Source organism: Marmota flaviventris, chromosome 6, assembly GCF_047511675.1.
Source record: "Marmota flaviventris isolate mMarFla1 chromosome 6, mMarFla1.hap1, whole genome shotgun sequence".
NCBI lineage: Eukaryota > Metazoa > Chordata > Mammalia > Rodentia > Sciuridae > Marmota > Marmota flaviventris.
In genome coordinates this window covers 83566755-83585941 of record NC_092503.1, presented here as the reverse complement: position 1 = coordinate 83585941, position 19187 = coordinate 83566755, and the positions used below count along the sequence as shown (strand labels likewise).

The window sequence follows — 19187 nt, the reverse complement described above, 5'->3', positions numbered from 1 at the left end:
CTGGGAGAGGATATGGGAGGAGAATATTTTTTTTTGAGGGAGGTGGGAAGAGGTGATAATGACTTTGGATGGGCTGAGTTTGAGTTGCTTGTGATTGATAAGATAAAAGTATTATCTTCATCCTGTAAAAGTTGTGTAAGGGGTTGAGGTTGTAGCTCAGTGGTAGAGTGCTTGCCTAGCATGTGTGAGGCCCTGGGTTTGATCCTCAGCACCACATAAAAATAAATAAAAATAAAGGAATTGTGTCCATCTATAACTACAAAAAAAGTTGTATAAATACAATGGACACTACAGAAATACAGAAGATAATTAGAAATTGTTTTGAAAATTTGTACTCCAATAAAATAGAAAATATTGAAGGCATCGACAAATTTCTAGAGGCATATGATATGCCCACACTAAATCAGGATGATATACACAATTTAAACAGATAAATTTCAAGCAAGGAAATAGAGGACACCATCAGAAGCCTACCAATGAAGAAAAGCCCAGGACCAGATGGATACACAGCTGAGTTCTATAACACCTTTAAAGAAGAACTAACACCAATACTTCTCAAACTATTTCATGATATAGAAAAAGAGAGAAAACTTCCAAACACATTCTATAGGCCAATATCCAGACAAAGACATATCAAAGAAAGAAAACTTCAGACCACTATCTCTAATGAACATAGATGCAAAAATTCTCAATAAAATTCTGGCAAATCGAATACAAAAAAACATATCAAAAAGATAGTGCACCACAATCAAGTAGGGTTCATCCCAGGAATGGAAGGTTGGTTCAACATACAGAAATCAATAAATGTAATTCATCACAACAGTACACTCAAAGATAAAAATCATATGATCATCTCAATAGAAGCAGAAGAAGCATTTGACAAAATACAATACCCCTTCATGTTCAAAATATTAGAAAAACTAGGGATATCAGGAACATATCTCAACATTGTAAAAGCTATGTACTGCTAAGCCCAGGCCAACATCATTCTAAATGGAGAAAAATTGAAAAGCATTCTCTCTAAAAAACTTGAAAAAGACAGGGATACCCTCTTTCACCACTTCTGTTTAACATAGTTCTTGAAACTCTAGCCAGAGCAATTAGACGAAAGAAATTAAACAGATATGGAACTCAAATTATCACTATTTGCTGACGATATGATTCTATACCTAGAAGACCCAAAAAATTCCACCAGAAATCTTCTAGAATTTATAAATTAATTCAGCAAAGTAGCAGGATATAAAATCAACACCCATAAGTCAAAGCCATTTTTATACATTAGTGACAAATCCTCAGAAAGAGAAACCAGGAAAACCACCCCATTTTTAAGTGCCTCAAAACAAACAAACAAACAAACAAAACTTGGGAATCAACTTAATGAAAGAGGTGAAAGACCTTTACAGTGAAAACTAGAGAATGCTGAAGAAAGAAATTAAAGAAGACTTTAGAAGATGGAAAGATCTACCTTGTTCTTGGATAGGCAAAATTAATATTGTCAAAATGACATACTACCAAAAGCACTATACAGATTCAATGCAATTCCAATCAAAATCCGAATGACATTCCTCATAGAAATAGAAAAAACAATCATGAAATTCATCTGGAAAATCAGAGATGCAGTATAGTAAAAGCAATTCTTAGCAAGAAGAATGAAGCTGGTGGCATTACTATTCCAAACCTTAAATTATACTACAGAGCAAATAGTTACAGAAACAGCTTGGTATTGGCACCAAAATTGACTGGTAGACCAATGGTACAGAGTAGAGGATGCAGAGACAAACCCCCATAATTACAGTTATCTCATATTAGACAAAGGTGCCAAAAACATACATTGGAGAAAAGATAGCCTCTTTGACAAATGGTGCTGGGAAAACTGGAAGTCTATTTGGAACAAAATGAAATTAGACCTCTATCTCTCACCATGCACAAAACTCTACTCAAAGTGGATCAAGGACCTAGGAATTAAACCAGAAACTCTGTGTCTAATAGAAGAAAAAGTAGGCCCAAATCTCCATCATGTCAGATTAGGCCCCAACTTCCTTTTTTTTTTTTTTAATTTTTAATATTTATTTTTTAGTTATCGGCGGGCACAACATCTTTGTTTGTATGTGGTGCTGAGGATCGAACCCGGGCCGCACGCATGCCAGGCGAGCGCGCTACCGCTTGAGCCACATCCCCAGCCCCCCAACTTCCTTAATAAGACTCCTATAGCACAAGAATTAAAACCAAGAATCAATAAATGGGATGGATACAAACTAAAAGCTTCTTCTCAGTAAAAGAAACAATCAGTGAGGTGAATAGAGAGCCTACAGAATGGGAGCAAATCTTTACCACAAGCACAACAGATAGAATATTAATTTATAGGATACATAAAGCACTCAAAAACCTTAACACCAAAAAAAAAAAAAAACAAAAAAAAAAAAAAAAAAAAAAAACAAAAACAAAAACAAATATCCCAATCAATAAATGGGCCAAGAACTGATCAGACACTTCTCAGAAGGGGATATACAATCAATCAACAAATTATGAAAAAATGTTCAACATCTCTAGCAATTAGATGCAAATCAAAAGTGCTCTAAGATTTCATCTCAGTCAGAATGGCAGCTATTAAGAATACAAACAACAATAAATGTTGGCAAGGATGCTGGGGAAAAGGCACACTCATAGATTGCTGGTGGGACTGCAAAATGGTGCACCAAAATATGGAAAGCAGTATGGAGATTTCTTGGAAAACTGGGAATGGAACCACCATTTGACCCAGCTATCCCACTCCTTGGTCTATACCCAAAGGACTTAAAAACAGCATACTACAGGGACACAGCCTCATGAACGTTTATAGCAGCACATTCATTTACAATAGCTAAACTGTGGAACCAACCTAGATGCCCTTCAGTAGATGAATGGATAAAGAAATTGTGGTATATATACACAATGGAATATTACTCAGCAATAAAAGAGAATAAAATCATAGCATTTGCAGGTGAATGGATGAATATGGAGACTATAATACTAAGTGAAATAAGCCAATCCCCCAAAACCAAATGCTGAATGTTTTCTCTGATATAAGGAGGCTGATTCATAGTGGGGTTGGGAGGGGCAGCATGGGAATATTAGACAAACTGTAGATAGGGAAAAGGGGAGGGAGTAAGAGGGAGGGGGTAAGTGGGTAAAAAATGATGGTGGAATGAGGTGGACATTACTACCCCAGGTACATATATGAAGAAGACAGGAATGGTGTGAATATACTTTGTATATAAGCAGAGAGATGAAAAATTGTGCTCTATGAATATAATATGAATTGTAATGCATTCTGCCACCATATATAACAAATTAGAATAAAAAAATAAAAAATGCTACTCTAAGATTTCATCTCACTCCAGTCAGAATGGGATCTATTAAGAATACAAACAACAATAAGTGTTGGTGAGGATATGGGGAAAAAGGCACACTCATATATTGCTGGTGGGACTGCAAATTGGTGCAGCCAATCTGGAAAGCAGTATGGAGATTCCTTGGAAAACATGGAATGGAATCACCATTTGACCCAGCTGTTCTGCTCCTTGGTCTATACCTAAAGGACTTAAAAACAGCATACTACAAGGGCACAGCCACATCAATGTTTATAGGAGCACAATTCACAATAGCTAAATTGTGGAACCAACCCAGATGCCCTTCATTAGATAAATGGATAGGGAAACTTTGGTATATATACTCAATGGAATATTACTCAGCATTAAAAGAGAATAAAATTATGGCATTTGCAGGTAAAGGGATGGAGTTGGAGAATGTAATGCTAAGTAAAGTAAGCCAATCCCAAAAAACCAAAGGCCGAATGTTTTCTTTGATATGAAGATGCTGATTCATAATGATGATGGGGGTGGTGGAGCAGGGGAGGAATGGAGGAACTTTAGATAGGGCAAAGGGGAGGGAGGGGAAAGGAAGGGGCATGGGGATAAGAAAGATGGTGGAACAAGTTAGGCGTCATTACCCTAATTACATGTATGCACTTTGTGTACAACCATGACTTGAAAAATTGTACTCTATATGTATAATATGAAATGAATTGCATTCTGCCATCATATATAACAAATCAGGGTAAATAAATAATTTAATAAAAAATGAAAATTAGAGAATTTGCAGAAACATAAAGTGTATGTTCTGTGAGCAATAACACTAAATAAAAAGTGTTGTGTAATTTATTTTGATTTTTGGCTGCAGCCACTTTTGAGAGAAGATCGTTGATTGTGGCTTTCTTTAGTAGGATGGAATAGAAGTTTAAAATTGTATGTGACCTTAGATATTACTTAATCCAACTTTTTCTATTTTATCAAAACTGTTGTACCCTTTTTTGATACATATTTAATAACCACCTTAAAATAAATATCATTGATAATATAATTAAGCATATATGGATTTAACAAAAATGAACATAACACCCTGACTGAATAACAAAGGCAAAATAGCAATAAAGTAATCTATAATAAAGCTATATATTTATATGTAAATAAAGTTACATGCAGTACATAAAATTATGTCTCACAAAAAATAGTTTTGTAAGTGATGGATTCTCTAGAAATCAGGGAATATTTACTGTTAGAAATGCAAATATTAAAGTTCTGATTATATAGAGAATTGGAGGTATCTATTTGCTGTATATTTTTTTTCTCCTATGAGTCTTGTTCAGCTTTGCATGAAAAAATTAACTGGAAAATTTCATTTTATACTTTTCTTATTTAGACATATGTCGCCAACATTCTGATTGCAGTGAACCCATACTTTGATATCCCTAAAATATATTCTTCAGATACAATAAAATCATATCAAGGAAAATCTCTTGGGACAATGCCACCCCATGTCTTTGCAATTGGTAAGTGCTTTGCTTGTATTTTAATTCCTGTCTTTTCTTATATCATACAAATTTATATAGTTTTTCTCTTGGATTAATAGAAGATACCATGAATTGAATATTTATTTTTTGAATATATATTTTGTTTTTTGGATGTGTCAGCCTGGTTAGGAGCAGGTATCCTGTACACAGGGTGGGGAAGAATACTTTTGCAGCCAACTCATGGAGCAGTCATACATCATCAACTTTGTTGGATGCCTGTGTCCTCTTAGGTGTTTCTGTCATAATAAAAGCAGTATTTTGATTCCTCATATGATCGGCTCTATCTTAAAAGTATCCTCCTTTAGGGGCTGGGGCTATAACTGAATGGCAGAGCACGTGCCTAGCATGCATGAGGCACCACATAAAAAATAAATTAATTAAATAAAGATAATGTATCCACCTACAACTAAAAAAATATTTTTAAAGAAGTATCCTCCTTTGCAGCCTTGAGGCCCAGGCCTTCCTCTCTTACCCAGGTCATTGCCTGTGAGTGTGTTACTTGGGCCATGTTTGAGATGGAAGAGCAGGCTTCCTTCATGCAGTATTTTGCATCAGGGCTTTATAAAATTAAATAATTGAAAGTGGTACATACTGGGGAATCTGTGTACAAAAATAGTGCAATCTGTCTTGGCCTTTCTCAGCCTCTCTTCTTGAGGCTCTCTAGGTCTGAGGCATGGAGAGATGGAGTTATTTGGTCAAAGTTAGAAATTACTTTCTATCCTTTCCCCTGACAAGTCAGAGATGTTACCTCACTGCTTTGCTTCCACACATAACCAGCAGATGAATGCCATGTTTTGATGCTGGTTCTTAGTGCAGTTTCTCTTTGGGTTTTCCTGTTATACTTGTGTTTTGGCCTAACCAGGCTTCACTTTGAGATTGATGGATGGTTGATGTGTGTGCCCTGTATTACTAGGCAGAATAAATGCATCAGCCAAGTCCAGTGTATCAGCAGATTTACTTTTAGTCTAAGACAATTTGATGAACATTTGTATATTCTTTTATCAGCCTGCAAAATGGTGCACAACCCTTAGATCCTGAATATGTGTGAACTCATCACTGGAGAGAAGTTACAAAGTGTAGACAAACTATTTTATTTTTAGTCTTTTATTGCTTAAGATAAAGTATAATAAAGTATTTAAAATGATTTTATAAAAGTGGGTGGAACAGGTTGTTGATAAATTGAACAAAGGAATGGGTGTACTCTTGCATATTGCTTATTAGTCAGCTTTACATCAATATAACAAAGTGCTTGGAACAGGCTGCTTATGAAGAAGTTTATTTAGCTCACAGTTTTGAAGGTTCACAAATAGCATAGTTAGTGCAGTCTCTGTGGTATAACTGCCCCTTGGCTGCATTATATCATGGCAGATAGCAATGGCAAGAGCAAGCAAGTGATTACATCTTGAACCAGAAGCAGAGAGATGGGAGGGCCATGGCTTACTTTTTTATAACAACTCTCTTCTAAGTACTCAAAGGGTTTTAGGAGAACTACCTTCTGAGAGCATATCCCCAGCAAGCCAAGGAAACTCCCACTAGGCCTCACCTCCAAAAGATTCCACTACCTCCAACAATGCCATCCTGCAGTCCAAGTCTTCAATACAGTAATCCTTAGGGGATACCCAAACCTATTCCAACTATAGCATATGGTTTACATTCTGTTCTTAGAGTCTAAGTCATTTATAAAGATTTCTTTATTGGTATGGGTAGCACATGTTTGAGGTGAGACATTGTCTTACTGAGCCAAATTGGTCAGGAACTATCTTAACTTGTTTTAATTTCAAACCAATTTAACATAATTAAATTCTGCTTAATCTGTGCAGTCTTTTAAAATTTAAGACATTTTACAGCTTAAATTATTGGAATGTAAGGAAGATAGTTAAAAATTATAAACAATTGCAAGTCTTAAAATTTAAAGCAGTTTGCTTATCTTTGAAATGGCTGCAAATTCTATAAGATGTTTAAATTCATAGGAGTATTACAGGGAATCTTATAGATTTCTTTTGCAATTATGTGTTTTTTATTTCCAGCAAAAATTTTGGTTGCCATATTTCTTAATTAGAAGCTTCTTACTTCTGCTTCTCTCTGAGGGCTTCATTAGTTATGCATAGTAAGCTTTTTTTTTTTTTAAAATCCCTCTGCAGATCTGCTGTGGATTAGGGAGAGAAGAGTCACAATTTGTAATATATAGATATTAAAGCATGAACTTAAGAGTTGTTTATTTGGATTTCATGTTATTTAGCTGTTAGGGTAATAAGAGTGTTGAAAGAGGGCTGGGGATATAGCTCAGTTAGTAGAGTGCTTGCCTCGCATGCACAAGGCCCTGGGTTCAACCCCTCGCACCACATACACACACAAAAAATTGGCAAGTCTTACTGTATGCTAATTGTACCTCATGAAAATTGTTTAAAAAAAGAGTGTTGAAAGTAAATATTTTTGGAGATGTTATTTTAACACTTTTGAGTGCTAAAAAATTTCATTAACTGTTTGTTAATTTATGATTTCTTTAGGAGCAAGTGCTTCTAAAGTGAACTTTTATCATTTAATAACTATATTTAGTGTATTGTTCACCATTTATGTGTTATTTTGACCCTAGCTGATAAGGCTTTTCGAGACATGAAGGTTCTCAAGATAAGCCAGTCTGTCATTGTATCTGGAGAATCAGGAGCTGGCAAAACAGAAAATACAAAATTTGTTCTCAGGTAAGTAGTTAGCTAACCTGAAATATTTTTAACAGATTGACACTATTTTGGTGGTAAAAAACACATAATATAGAATCTGCCAACTTAACCATTTCTGATGTTTAGTGTACTCACATTGTTGTGCATACAATCTCCAGAAGTTTTCATTTTGAAAAACTGAAACTATATACCCATTAAAAAATCCTGTGTTTTCTACTATCCTCACCTTCTGGCAGCTGCTATTTTACATTTGAATTCTATAAATTTACCTTACTTTAGATACCACATTTAAGCGAAATCAATACAGTGTTTATCTTTCTGTTACTGACTTATTTCATTTTGCTCAGATTTACCTGTGTTTAGGCTGGTGTTCCAGTAGTCCCAGATTATGGGAGACTGAACCTAGAAGTTTGGGACAAGCCTGGGAAACTTAGCAAGACCTTGCATTTTCTTTTTATTTATTTATTTGTTTTTGGTGGTGTTTTGGATGGAACCCAGGGCCTTGCACATGCTGAGCAGGTGCAGGTGCCTTACCACCAAGTGGAATCTCCAAACCAAGACCCTGTCTCTTTAAAAAGGTAGAAAACCCCCCCAAACCCCATGTTGTATTATGTGTTAGAATCTCCTTCCTTTTAAAGGCTGAGTAATATTCCAGTGTAGGGATACATTTTATTTATGCATGCATTTGTTGATGAGATCTTGAATTTTTTCCATCCTTGGTACCATTATGAGCATGAGTAAATATTTCTTTGAGAATTTGAACAGGTAGACTTTTAACACCTTTGTATATTTTGTGGCATAATTTGGAATGTGGGCTCTATTATTTTTAAGATACAATTACCTTATATGGAAGCTAGTCTATAGATTATTGAAAACCAGCTCTGATGTTATTTGTATGAATATCCTGGGAGAACCAGTGCTAGTTAGGCAAAGGGAAATTTAGGAATGTTCTTTCAAAACCCCAAATCCAGGTGGACATTCTCTTCTCAGTGTTTCTCTAGTAGTGTGCTTCAAACCATTTTTTCCCTTAAGCTTATGATGTTCACCTTTTTATATCTACTTCCCAAATTTTTTCTTCAGTGTATCCCCTTTGCTGTCATCAAATTTAACTCCAAACACTTTGTTTATAATCATAGCATTTTAAAAATGGAAGGAACCCTAGCATTTATTTTAGTTAGTTCTTTTAATTTACATACCTCGAAGTTAAATCTAATCATGATCTTACTGTTAGGACCAGCACATTCACTAGTACTGTTCCTGCTGTATTATGTATTATTCTCTGTAAATGTGTATGCTTCTCAGAATTATTTATGTAGAACAAGTTGAAGAATTTGTTAATGCCTGTTATAGATATGCCATTCTCATTAAATAAATGCTTCTCTATACTCTTGTAAGTGGTTCAATTTCTTATTCTTTCTCTCCTGAATATGATAGTCATATGGTGGGTCTATGGTTAATGTAGGAAAATAAACAAAAAGCTAAGGAACCGTACTTATAATGTACACTTACACTGTAAATAAGGATTGCTCTTTGTTTGGAAAGGTGCTAAGTAAATAGTTGTTTCATTGTGTCTTCTTTTCATGTAACAGCTCAAAGATTGAGAACTTTGCCTTGTTCAGCTGCAGATTGCCTTATTTTCTGTAGCCATAATGTTGAATAGGCAGTAACAAAAGGCTGTGAATCTCATGTTGTTGATGAATATTGCCATATGAAATATGTTATATATTTAAATCAAGTGGTTGATTAAAATCAGAATATTTCTAAAAACAGCTTAAAAAATAACGCTGGTTTAAACATTCAAGGCAATCCAAATCAAATTTTAAATAAATTTGAAGCTGTAAGAACATGGTTGCGAAAGGTGGGGTGGTGCACATCTGCAATCCCAGTGGCTCAGGAGGCTGAGACAGGAGGATTGTGAATTCAAAGCCAGACTCAGCAAAAGTAAGGTGCTAAGCAACTCAGCAAGATCCTGTCTCTAAATAAAATACAAACTAGGACTGGGGATTTGGCTCTCAGTGGTCTAGTGCCCCTGAGTTCAATCCCCCAAACCCCCCCCCCCCCCCAAATGGTTGCATTTGAGCATAAATTTGTAATTTTTAAAAGTTGTAATGATGATTCAGGTTTCAGTTACATGTATAAATAATAGTGAATTTATAAATATATCATATGCAATATTATTGTCATCTGAATTTTGTATTCTATATTGTAAATAGATACCTGACTGAATCCTATGGAACAGGTCAAGATATTGATGAAAGAATTGTTGAAGGTATTGTTAATTTTTCTGTTGTTAAGCATTTTCTGAAATTAACTTATTAGAATCCTTTCAATGGTTTGGAATGTTCTTTTCCCAGAGATGCAAAAAACTCTCATCTCCAAAAGATCTTTACTCATATGTCATATTCTCATTGACTTAATGTCTATTGTCTCTTCCTATGTCCATATCCCACATTAAGCAATAAGAAGGCAGAGATTTGTTTTACTTTATAAACTCCTAGAATAGTACTTGGCACATAGTATAAATATTGGCAAATGAATGTAAGAAATAGAGGGAACTCTGGCTTCCTGTTTGTTTTCTTGACCTTGTTTTTCTATAAAGAAGAGAAGAAAAGTTATTTGTTTTTAGGGCACTTTTTTGAGGAAAATTATTATAATGAAAGCATTCTCTTAGAAGACAAGAGTGGGGGCCACTGGGTTGTGGCTTAGCGGTCGAGCGCTTGCCTGGCATGTGCAGGGCACTGGGTTTGATCCTCAGCACCACATAAAAAAATTAAATAAATTAAATAAAATAAAAAATAAAGGTATTGTGTCCAACTACAACTAAAACAAAATATTAAAAAAAAAAAAGATGACAAGTGTGTGGACTGATTTCCTTAAGCTGTCCATGTTTGCATACTCCTTAGAATGCTTCTTGTGCCTCAATTTTGAGACTTGGTCTAGGCCACCATCATGTCGAATCTGTACCCAGCACCTGCACTGTGGATCCTGTTTGGTCTCCTCACTTAACATTCCTCCTTCTTCTTAATCTAGTCCCTGTATGGAAGCAGGAGGGACCTTTAAATCTTGTAACAGCTTTATATTGTTCTCATGATGACACTCTAAAGCTCTAGTATCTCCTACTGTGCTGTGTTGCCTGGCTCTTAACCCTCTGACCTCATATTGAGTCTTGACTCCTTTTGCCTTAGTCATGTGGGTCTTCTTGTAGGTCTTGGAGGTGTTTTAGGGCTTTCTGAATACTTTCTCCTTTCCCCTTTGACATTTCTCCCTTCTCAGTAAGTATTACCTTTAAAAAGTTGAATAAATAAAGAACAAATCATGGATTAACGCAATAAAAAACTAATTATTGAGTTAAATTAATTATTCCCTTGAGATGCAGACCTACTTGAAAATTGGATATAAGCCCAGGTTTTTCTCATGGTAATATACTGTGTAGTATGTTGTATGTTGTTAAGAAAAATTGGGAACTGCTATTACAAAATGGAAGATCATATTGTAACTGGGTGATTATAGAAAGCTTTGATGCCTTCTTTAATGGAAATTTGGTTGTTGGTTTGGGAATGAATATATTATTAGTAGCATAAATATAATTTTCTGATGGAGGGGTTTTTATCCTGTTTGGAGATATTTTATTTATGTTAAAATTTACTTTAAGTTTTTAGTAGATCATTAGTAAAGGAGTTGGGGAGACCTGTAGTCTAATCCCCCTTGTCAATTGCAATCATCTGACCTTTTGAGAGTTGGTTGGCCTTGTTGGCCTCAGTTCTCTTGCCTTTCTGAAAAGTGAGGATATATGTTAATATTTCTTTTAGTTTTAGTGGTTTTCTATTTATTTGGGAAGTGAAATGGCTAGGGAATGATCTTTTAAAGGGTTTGGAGGCTAGTTTTGCTTTCTGCTGGTCAGAATAAGAAAATGAACTTTGAAAGACTTCATAAGAAATATTCTAACAAATATTATGAAGCAATTTGAGGTTGTTGATAAAAATATGTAAGATTAATACTAATCTGGTGTGTTTATAATTGAGATACTGATGAATGCAAGAATAGATTCTATTACTCATGATATGGGTGTATGATTATAAAATCATCATAAAATGTTCCATATGTTTATAAGGATTTTAAAAACTATTATTCTGAAAGCCTTTTTAAAGTTTTAGGTAGACACAATATCTTTATTTTATTTATTTTTTTATGTGGTGCTGAGAATCAAATCCAGGGCCTCATGCATGCTAGGCAAGCGTGCTACCACTTGAGCCACATCCCCAAATTTTGTAAAGTCTTTTTTTACTGTAAAGTCTCTTTTTAAAAAAATATACGTATATTTTTACTTGTTGACGGACGGTGTTGACAATCAAACCCAGTGCCTCACACATGCAGGGCAAGTGCCCTACCACTGAGCTACAACCCCAGCCCAAAAGTCTCTTTTTAATTTGTTAAATTCTGTTGGATATGCATGTAAAAAAATAAAAAATTTTGTAGTTGTAGATGTCAGCATGCCTTTATTTTATTTGTTTATTTTTTAATGCTGTGCTGAGGATCAAACCCAGTGCCTCGCACATGCTAGGCAAGTGCTCTGCCACTGAGCTATAGCCCTAGCCCTTTATGTCAAATTTTTAACTTACAAGTAATAATAATATATAAAATATTTTAGAAGTGTAAGTCAAGTAATAACTTCTTGCCTATTATTTTGTCACAAGAGCTTTGCTCTCTATCTGTTATAATAAAATCTCTTGTGGTGCTGAAGTACTTGTTAAACCGAAAATCTTCGCTCTTTAGCTGTTATAATAAAATCTCTTGCTGGGCTGAAGTACTTGTTAAACCTTGAACATTTTAGGGGTAATTTTTAAAGTTGACTTGTAAATTTTATCTTAGTAACTTTGAAATTTAGTCTTTCCCATAACATTGATATTTTCTTTTTATGTACTTTGAGAAATTTTTCTATCTTATGCACTTGAGTAATATCTGAACATAGTGGGTTGAGTGATCATTAAATATTTGTGGAATTTGACATTACCTGGTAATTCCTCCATGTTAATATTTCTGAGAGGATTTTCTCTTGTACTTTTTCTAAAGAGTCATACTGTACATATTGTTTTGTAGCTTTTCTTCATGCTCATTTTTTGATGGGATATGTCATTTTATTTCTCAATAGCTAATCCTCTTTTAGAAGCCTTTGGAAATGCAAAGACTGTTCGCAATAATAATAGCAGTCGATTTGGAAAATTTGTAGAAATACATTTCAATGAAAAGGTAAGTGAAAGTGACTTTTGGGATAATATGTTTGGGGAATATTTGTGAAAAATACAAGGTTTGTGAAGAATTAGTGTTGTACTTGCACTTACGGTAAATCCCTGTAAGTTTCTTTGTTACTTCAGCTAGGAAAATACATATATTCACTGTGACTATCCAAAAGCTCTTTTCAGATTTATAATGTAAACATTGGATTTGCATCATCAAACATAATTTCATATTTAGTATTCCCCCCCGATAATTTATTCTTTTGTTGTTGCTTTAACATGTAGTAATTGTACCTATCTATGAGGTACAGTGATATTTCAACACCTGTACAGTGTGCACTGATCAAATTAGGGTAATTAGTATTTTCATCTCCTTAAGAATTCTTCATGTTTGGAATCTCGGACTCCTGTCTTCTATTTCTTTTATTGAGGTACAAGGCACAGTCAATTCTGATTCTATAGAGGCTCAAAATTTAGAAGGGTCTGGGAAAAGACTTAATGGAGATGTTTAAAATGAACAATGACCTCCACAGATATTCTAAGCTTACATTTAGTTATTTGTTTTCTCCTTGTATTTGATGCATATTATACCCTTTGATAGACAAATGTTTATTAGAAAAGATTGATTTAACCTTGTTAAATTATAGTTTAAGACTTTAAATGAAAAAAATATATTTTCTGTCTTTTGTTTTTTAGAGTTCAGTTGTTGGAGGATTTGTTTCACATTATCTTCTAGAGAAATCTAGGATCTGTGTTCAAGGCAAAGAGGAAAGGAATTATCATATCTTTTATAGATTGTGTGCTGGTGCCTCTGAAGACATTAGGGAAAAACTTCATTTGAGCTCCCCAGATAATTTTCGGGTAGGTTGGAAGAAAATAAATTTCATACCATTTTTGCAAATTGAATTGTCTTCCATTATAAAACTTATTTTAGTGAATTTTGCATCTAGTTTTGCATGTGTATAACTACATTAAATAAAATATAGTTTACCTTCTACATTTATGTGCTTCAACCAACTGAATTTAAACTAGTCAGAGTGAAAAAAAAATTGTGTCTTTTCCTTGTCATTATTCCCTAAACAATAAAGTGTAACATAGCATTTGCTTTAAGTATTATAAGTAATATATAGATGATTTAAAATATATGAGACTATATGTATAGGTTTTATATAAATACTGTTCCATTTTGTGTAAGGGACTTGAACACCTGAGGATTTTGCTATTCTATATCTGTAGGAGTAAAGGAACCAATCTCCCACAAATGCTGAAGAACAACTATATAATGTATTAGAATAATTTCTGTACTAAGGAGATCTTTTTTTAAAAATATTTATTCTTAAGTTATAGGTGGACACAATATCTTCATTTTACATTTATGTGGTGCTGAGGATTGAACCCAGTGCCTCTTGCATGCTAGGCGAGCACTTTACCACTGAGCTGCAACCCCAGTCACTAAGGAGATCTTTAAAAAAAAGTTATATAAAACACAGTACCTTTATTTTACTTTTATGTGGTGCTGAGGATTGAATGCAGTCCCTCACATGTGCCAGGCAAGCGCTCTATCACTAAGCCACAGCCCCAGCCCCTGAGAGATCTTTATTGAGGGTTATATTGAGTTTATAATACAGGTTGAACATCCCTAATCTGAATCCCAAATCTAGGGATATATTTTTGGATTAGGGATATTCAGGTGGAAAGTCTGCAAATACTCCAAAATTAAAAACAAAAAACAAAACAAAAAAACACAACAACTTCAAAACAACACTTTCCCAAGTATTTCAGATAAGGGATACTTATCCTGTATATATAGAGAGGGTACATAATGTAATAGGTAAAAGGATAGAAGTTAAACCCCACATTAATTTAAGCTCAATTAGAAATTTATAATAGTTTTGTAACACTAGCTTTCAAGTTAGTTGCCTTTGACTTATCTGTAAAAAGTTTGATCACTGAATTAATAGTAATAAAGGACATATGATTATATTCTTTAATTCAACAACACATATTTATTGCTTGCCCATTGGATGTTAGGTAATGTGCCAGGATTAAAAATTTTAAATGAGAAACAGTACCTGTTACCAAGCAACTGTGAATGTGATGGGAGACACATAATCTGACTGATAAGTTGAATAATAAGAAAATAGACATAGAATGCTTTAGTGACCTGGGGATTTTGCAAGACTTAATGGAAGGATTTTCCAAGTGTTTAAATGAAGAAAGATGGAAGAAGATAAGCAAAAGCAAGAAGCATCATAAAGAATAAGGCAGAAAGTAGTGGTAGGAGGGAGGCCGAAGAGCTATAAAGGGCTTTAGTGGAAAATTAGACAGTTTGTGCTTCCTCTCATGTATATCTTCATACAAATACTTCTCTGTCTTCCCCAAATAATTTTGCTTTGAAGTGACTTGACACTGTCTCAGTAATTTCATCAGGTTTTTCTAGTTAAGTCCTTTAGTTATAACTGATAAACCAAACACATCCAAAATTGTTGAATTTTTTGTCATTATTTTATCCAATTTGTGTATATAAGGAATTGTAGAGATACACCTATTTGAAAACATTTGTATTAACTCTACATGTATTTTAAAAAATAAAAGGTTTAAAAAGCTCTCTTTATTAAAACTTTTAAAATATTTTTGCTATAGTCATGCAAAGATGCTTGAATATGAAGAAAGCTTGGATAGAATGAGAATGGATGGCAGGATAGTTACAGCTTTCTAATTATAGAAAAAGTAGAAGAAACAATTATCATTCTTACATTTTAAATTTTTTGCAGTCTTGGGAATCAAACCAAGGGCCTTGCTCATGCTAGGCAAGTGTTGGACACTGACCTACATATCCAGCCCCTTTAGTCTTATGTCCAACTGTCTGTAAGCCAAAAACTTGACCAAAAAATTGAAGTGGGGAGATAAAGCACCATGTAGCAATGAGAATATTTGTTTGGGCTCTATATGTTTACATTGCCATTCTATTAAGTGAAATAACTCTTTTTTTGAAACAGTCAATTAAAAATGTTTCAGCATTATCCCTTTTCCCTTCAAGGGTAGAAGAAGAAACTGTAATCATTGTCCGATTTTGGAGTATGTTAATGTTTACTTATAACAGAGGGAAATAGGTACATTGATCATCTAAAATATCAATTTATCCCCCTAAAACATTCAAATTCACTATACATTTTTCTTGGTGAATATATGTGGTATATTTGTCTTGTAATTCATGCCATGGTATAATGGAATTATAGTAGCCTAATTTAAGAAAAGCTGAAATGTTTTAAACTATTTTTCATCCTGTTGTTTTTCTTATGGACTTCCTTATAAACTTTTTTCATCCTGTTGTACTATCTAATGGACCTCCTTTTAAATGTAAGAGATTTTCTTTGAGGTGAATATATTTCAAATTAAGTATCTCTTATCTTAAATGCTTTGGAACCAGAAGTATTTCAGATCTCAGAATTTCTTGGATTTTGGAATATTTGCATAGACTTTATCAAGTGAACACCACAAGTTTGAAAATCCCAAATCCAAAATATAAAATGCTCCAAACCTGGAACTCTAAATTTTGGAGCATTTTAGATTTGGAATTTTTGGATTAGAGGTGTTTAACCTCTGTTTTTGTCCAACTTCATCCTTTATTCTGTTTTGAAAGCTCTTATTAACTTTGTAGTGTTTCTGAGAAGTAGTATAAATCATTGAGAGAAGAAAAGCTGAAATTATTTGATCCATAAAGTAAATATTGTAATTTTATATATAGTCACTGTTAACTTTCAGTAAATGTGAAAGTCATGTTTTGAAGAACTGAGTTTAAAAATCAGAAATTAGGGCTGGGGTTGTAGCTTAGTGGTAGAGCGCTTGCCTTGCATGCATGAGACCCTGGGTTCAATTCCCAGCACCACATAAAAACAAATAAATAAAGATATTGTGTCTATCTACAACTAAAAAAAATATTTAAAAAAATCAGAAATTAAGAAAATAAGGATAGTATTTCATAATTATTCAGAATGACACTTAAAATATTAAGCTATAATATGTTATTTGAGATCTCATGTGTTTAGCAGGTGGGTGATTTTCATTATTACTTGTAGTAGTAATGTTATAAATCGTATTTTAAAAAGATAATTGACTGGGATGTAGCTCAGTAGTATTGCACTTGAGGCATTGAATTCAATCCCCAGCACCACAACTGTGGAGGGGGGAGATATTCAATACTGAGAATGTATAAAATTGCCTTTTAAAAATAAAAAAAATCTCCAACTTCATCCATTTACCTGCAAATGCCATGATTTTATTCTCTCTTAATGCTGAGTAATATTCCATTGTGTGTGTGTGTGTATGTGTGTATACACACACAACACATTTGCTAAGTGAAGTAAGCCAATCCCAAAAAACCAAATGCCGAATGTTTTCTCTCATATAAGAATGCTGATTCATAATGGGGATGGGGAGGCAGTGTGAGGAAAGGAAAGGAAGGGTTTATGAGGGTAGGAAAGACGGTGGAATGATAGACATCATTACCCTAAGTACGAGTATGAAAATACGAATGGTGTGACTCTACTTTGTGTACAACCAGAGACATGAAAAATTGTGCTCTATTTGTGTAATATGAATTGAATTGCATTCTGCTGTCATATATAGCAAATTAGAATAAATAAAATAAAAACATAGTATTGGTTTTTTACTTTAATAATTTTATTTAATCTATTCCAGGGATTGGGAGTTTTTAATATTCTTGGTAGATAAGTAGTAAAAAAATATAAAATATTGAAGTACTAATTTAATTGAGGAATTACACAATACTCAATTTATGTTTAGAAGTTCTTCATGGTTAGTCCTGTTTGATGTTATTTTTTTGTTTCCCTGTGGGTTGTATATATTAATTCTGTTTTATATTTCTTTTATTATAGTATTTAAACCGAGGCTGTACTAGATACTTTGCTAACAAAGAAACTGACAAACAGATTTTACAGAACCGCAGAAGTCCTGAGGTATAGTAAACTATTTTTTTAATTAAAATTTTAATGCCAAAAAACAATCATGCTGAGCTGGGGTTGTGGCTCAGTGGTAGAGTGCTCATCTAGCATGTGTGAGGCCCTTGGTTTGATCCTCAGCACCACATAAAAATAAATAAATAAAATAAAGATATTGTGTCCAACTACAACTAAAAAATAAATATTTAAAAAAATCATGCTGCAAGTTATATTTTTAAATTAGGAGCCCGAATAAGATTTCTTACTTTTAGACTTATGTTTCAAAAAACTTAAGTACTCATTCTTTTAGTGTGCTGAACTTTATAACTCTGTTGATATCTACAGAAGCCACAGCTTCTAGTTCAAGGGACTCAGGACACTGCTTTCCTCCTCCTCTTTTCCAAGTATGATAGTTTTAAATTGCTAAGAATTGTTGTCTTTTAGCACTTTTGAAACTTTTTCTCATATTACCTTTTTAGGATTAAGTACAAAGTATATATTTTTAATTTATTATCTACTTTAAGGTTTGAATTAGGTACCAGGTTTGTACCTTGAATTAGGTACAAGGTTTGAATTAAGGTTTGAAGTAGACAATAGACTAAGCATTCATGTGAAAGTATGTTTACATATTAATAGCACTTCTCTTTAAAATAGCTTATTTCTAAAATATATTAAGTTTTAAACTGGACTCTGGCACACACCTGTAATTCTAGCAAATTGGGAGGCTGAGGCAAGAGGATCACAAGTTTGAGGCCAGCCTTAGCAACTTAGTGAGGTTCTAAGTAACTTAGTGAGACTCTGTCTCAAAATAAAAAATAAAAAAAGGGCTGGGGATGTAGCTCAGTGGTTAAGTGCTCCTGGCTTCAATTCCTGGTGTACCTAAATAAATAAATAAAGTTTTGTATATTGGCCTCTCTAAATCATTATAATATTTTTAAGAGTAATTAGTTATAATTATACCATTAAGTACTGTTTTAAAAACATTTAATCTTTAATTTGAAGACCTATAAAGTTTAATAGGCAGTGTTTAAGTAATAAATGGTATTAAGTTGTGTCTATACAAGGGACTTACATTAGGAAAGTTAAGTTAGGATTAGTTAGGATAAGTTCTAGTTTATATTGCCTTTACTGATTTTATTAAAACATTTATATTGAGTATTTAAATAGTTTTTATTATCATCAATTTCTAATTCCTGTATAAACTAGATATTTTGACTTCTTTCAAACTGGGTTAGATGAAATATATCTTAAATATATATTCATATTAAATATCAGAAAACAAAATTACCCTTATTGAATTCAAAATAGATGAGTATACAGTTAATTTTTTATTAATTTGACATTTTATATATCATTTTAGATAGATGTCTGAATTATAAATCATGAACTTTATGTTTTATCCATGATTGGATTTTAAAGAAGCAAG

At 33.4% G+C, this 19187-nt stretch overlaps 1 protein-coding gene and 1 non-coding gene across 4 annotated transcripts in view; both read left to right on the top strand.

Moving 5' to 3' along the window:
* Myo6 (myosin VI) overlaps window positions 1-19187 on the top strand; it is a 138730-nt gene that overhangs the window by 61768 nt on the left and 57775 nt on the right. For all 3 annotated transcript variants that reach the window (XM_071613248.1, XM_027928224.2, XM_027928222.2), the window contains exons 5-10: window positions 4738-4867; window positions 7482-7587; window positions 9780-9835; window positions 12716-12813; window positions 13497-13661; window positions 17699-17779. In XM_071613248.1, coding sequence (XP_071469349.1) covers window positions 4738-4867; window positions 7482-7587; window positions 9780-9835; window positions 12716-12813; window positions 13497-13661; window positions 17699-17779 — 636 coding nt within the window. The remainder of the gene's footprint in view (window positions 1-4737; window positions 4868-7481; window positions 7588-9779; window positions 9836-12715; window positions 12814-13496; window positions 13662-17698; window positions 17780-19187) is intronic.
* Window positions 16620-16692, top strand: Trnaa-ugc (transfer RNA alanine (anticodon UGC)). The gene has a single exon. It is a non-coding gene; the product is annotated as a tRNA-Ala (tRNA).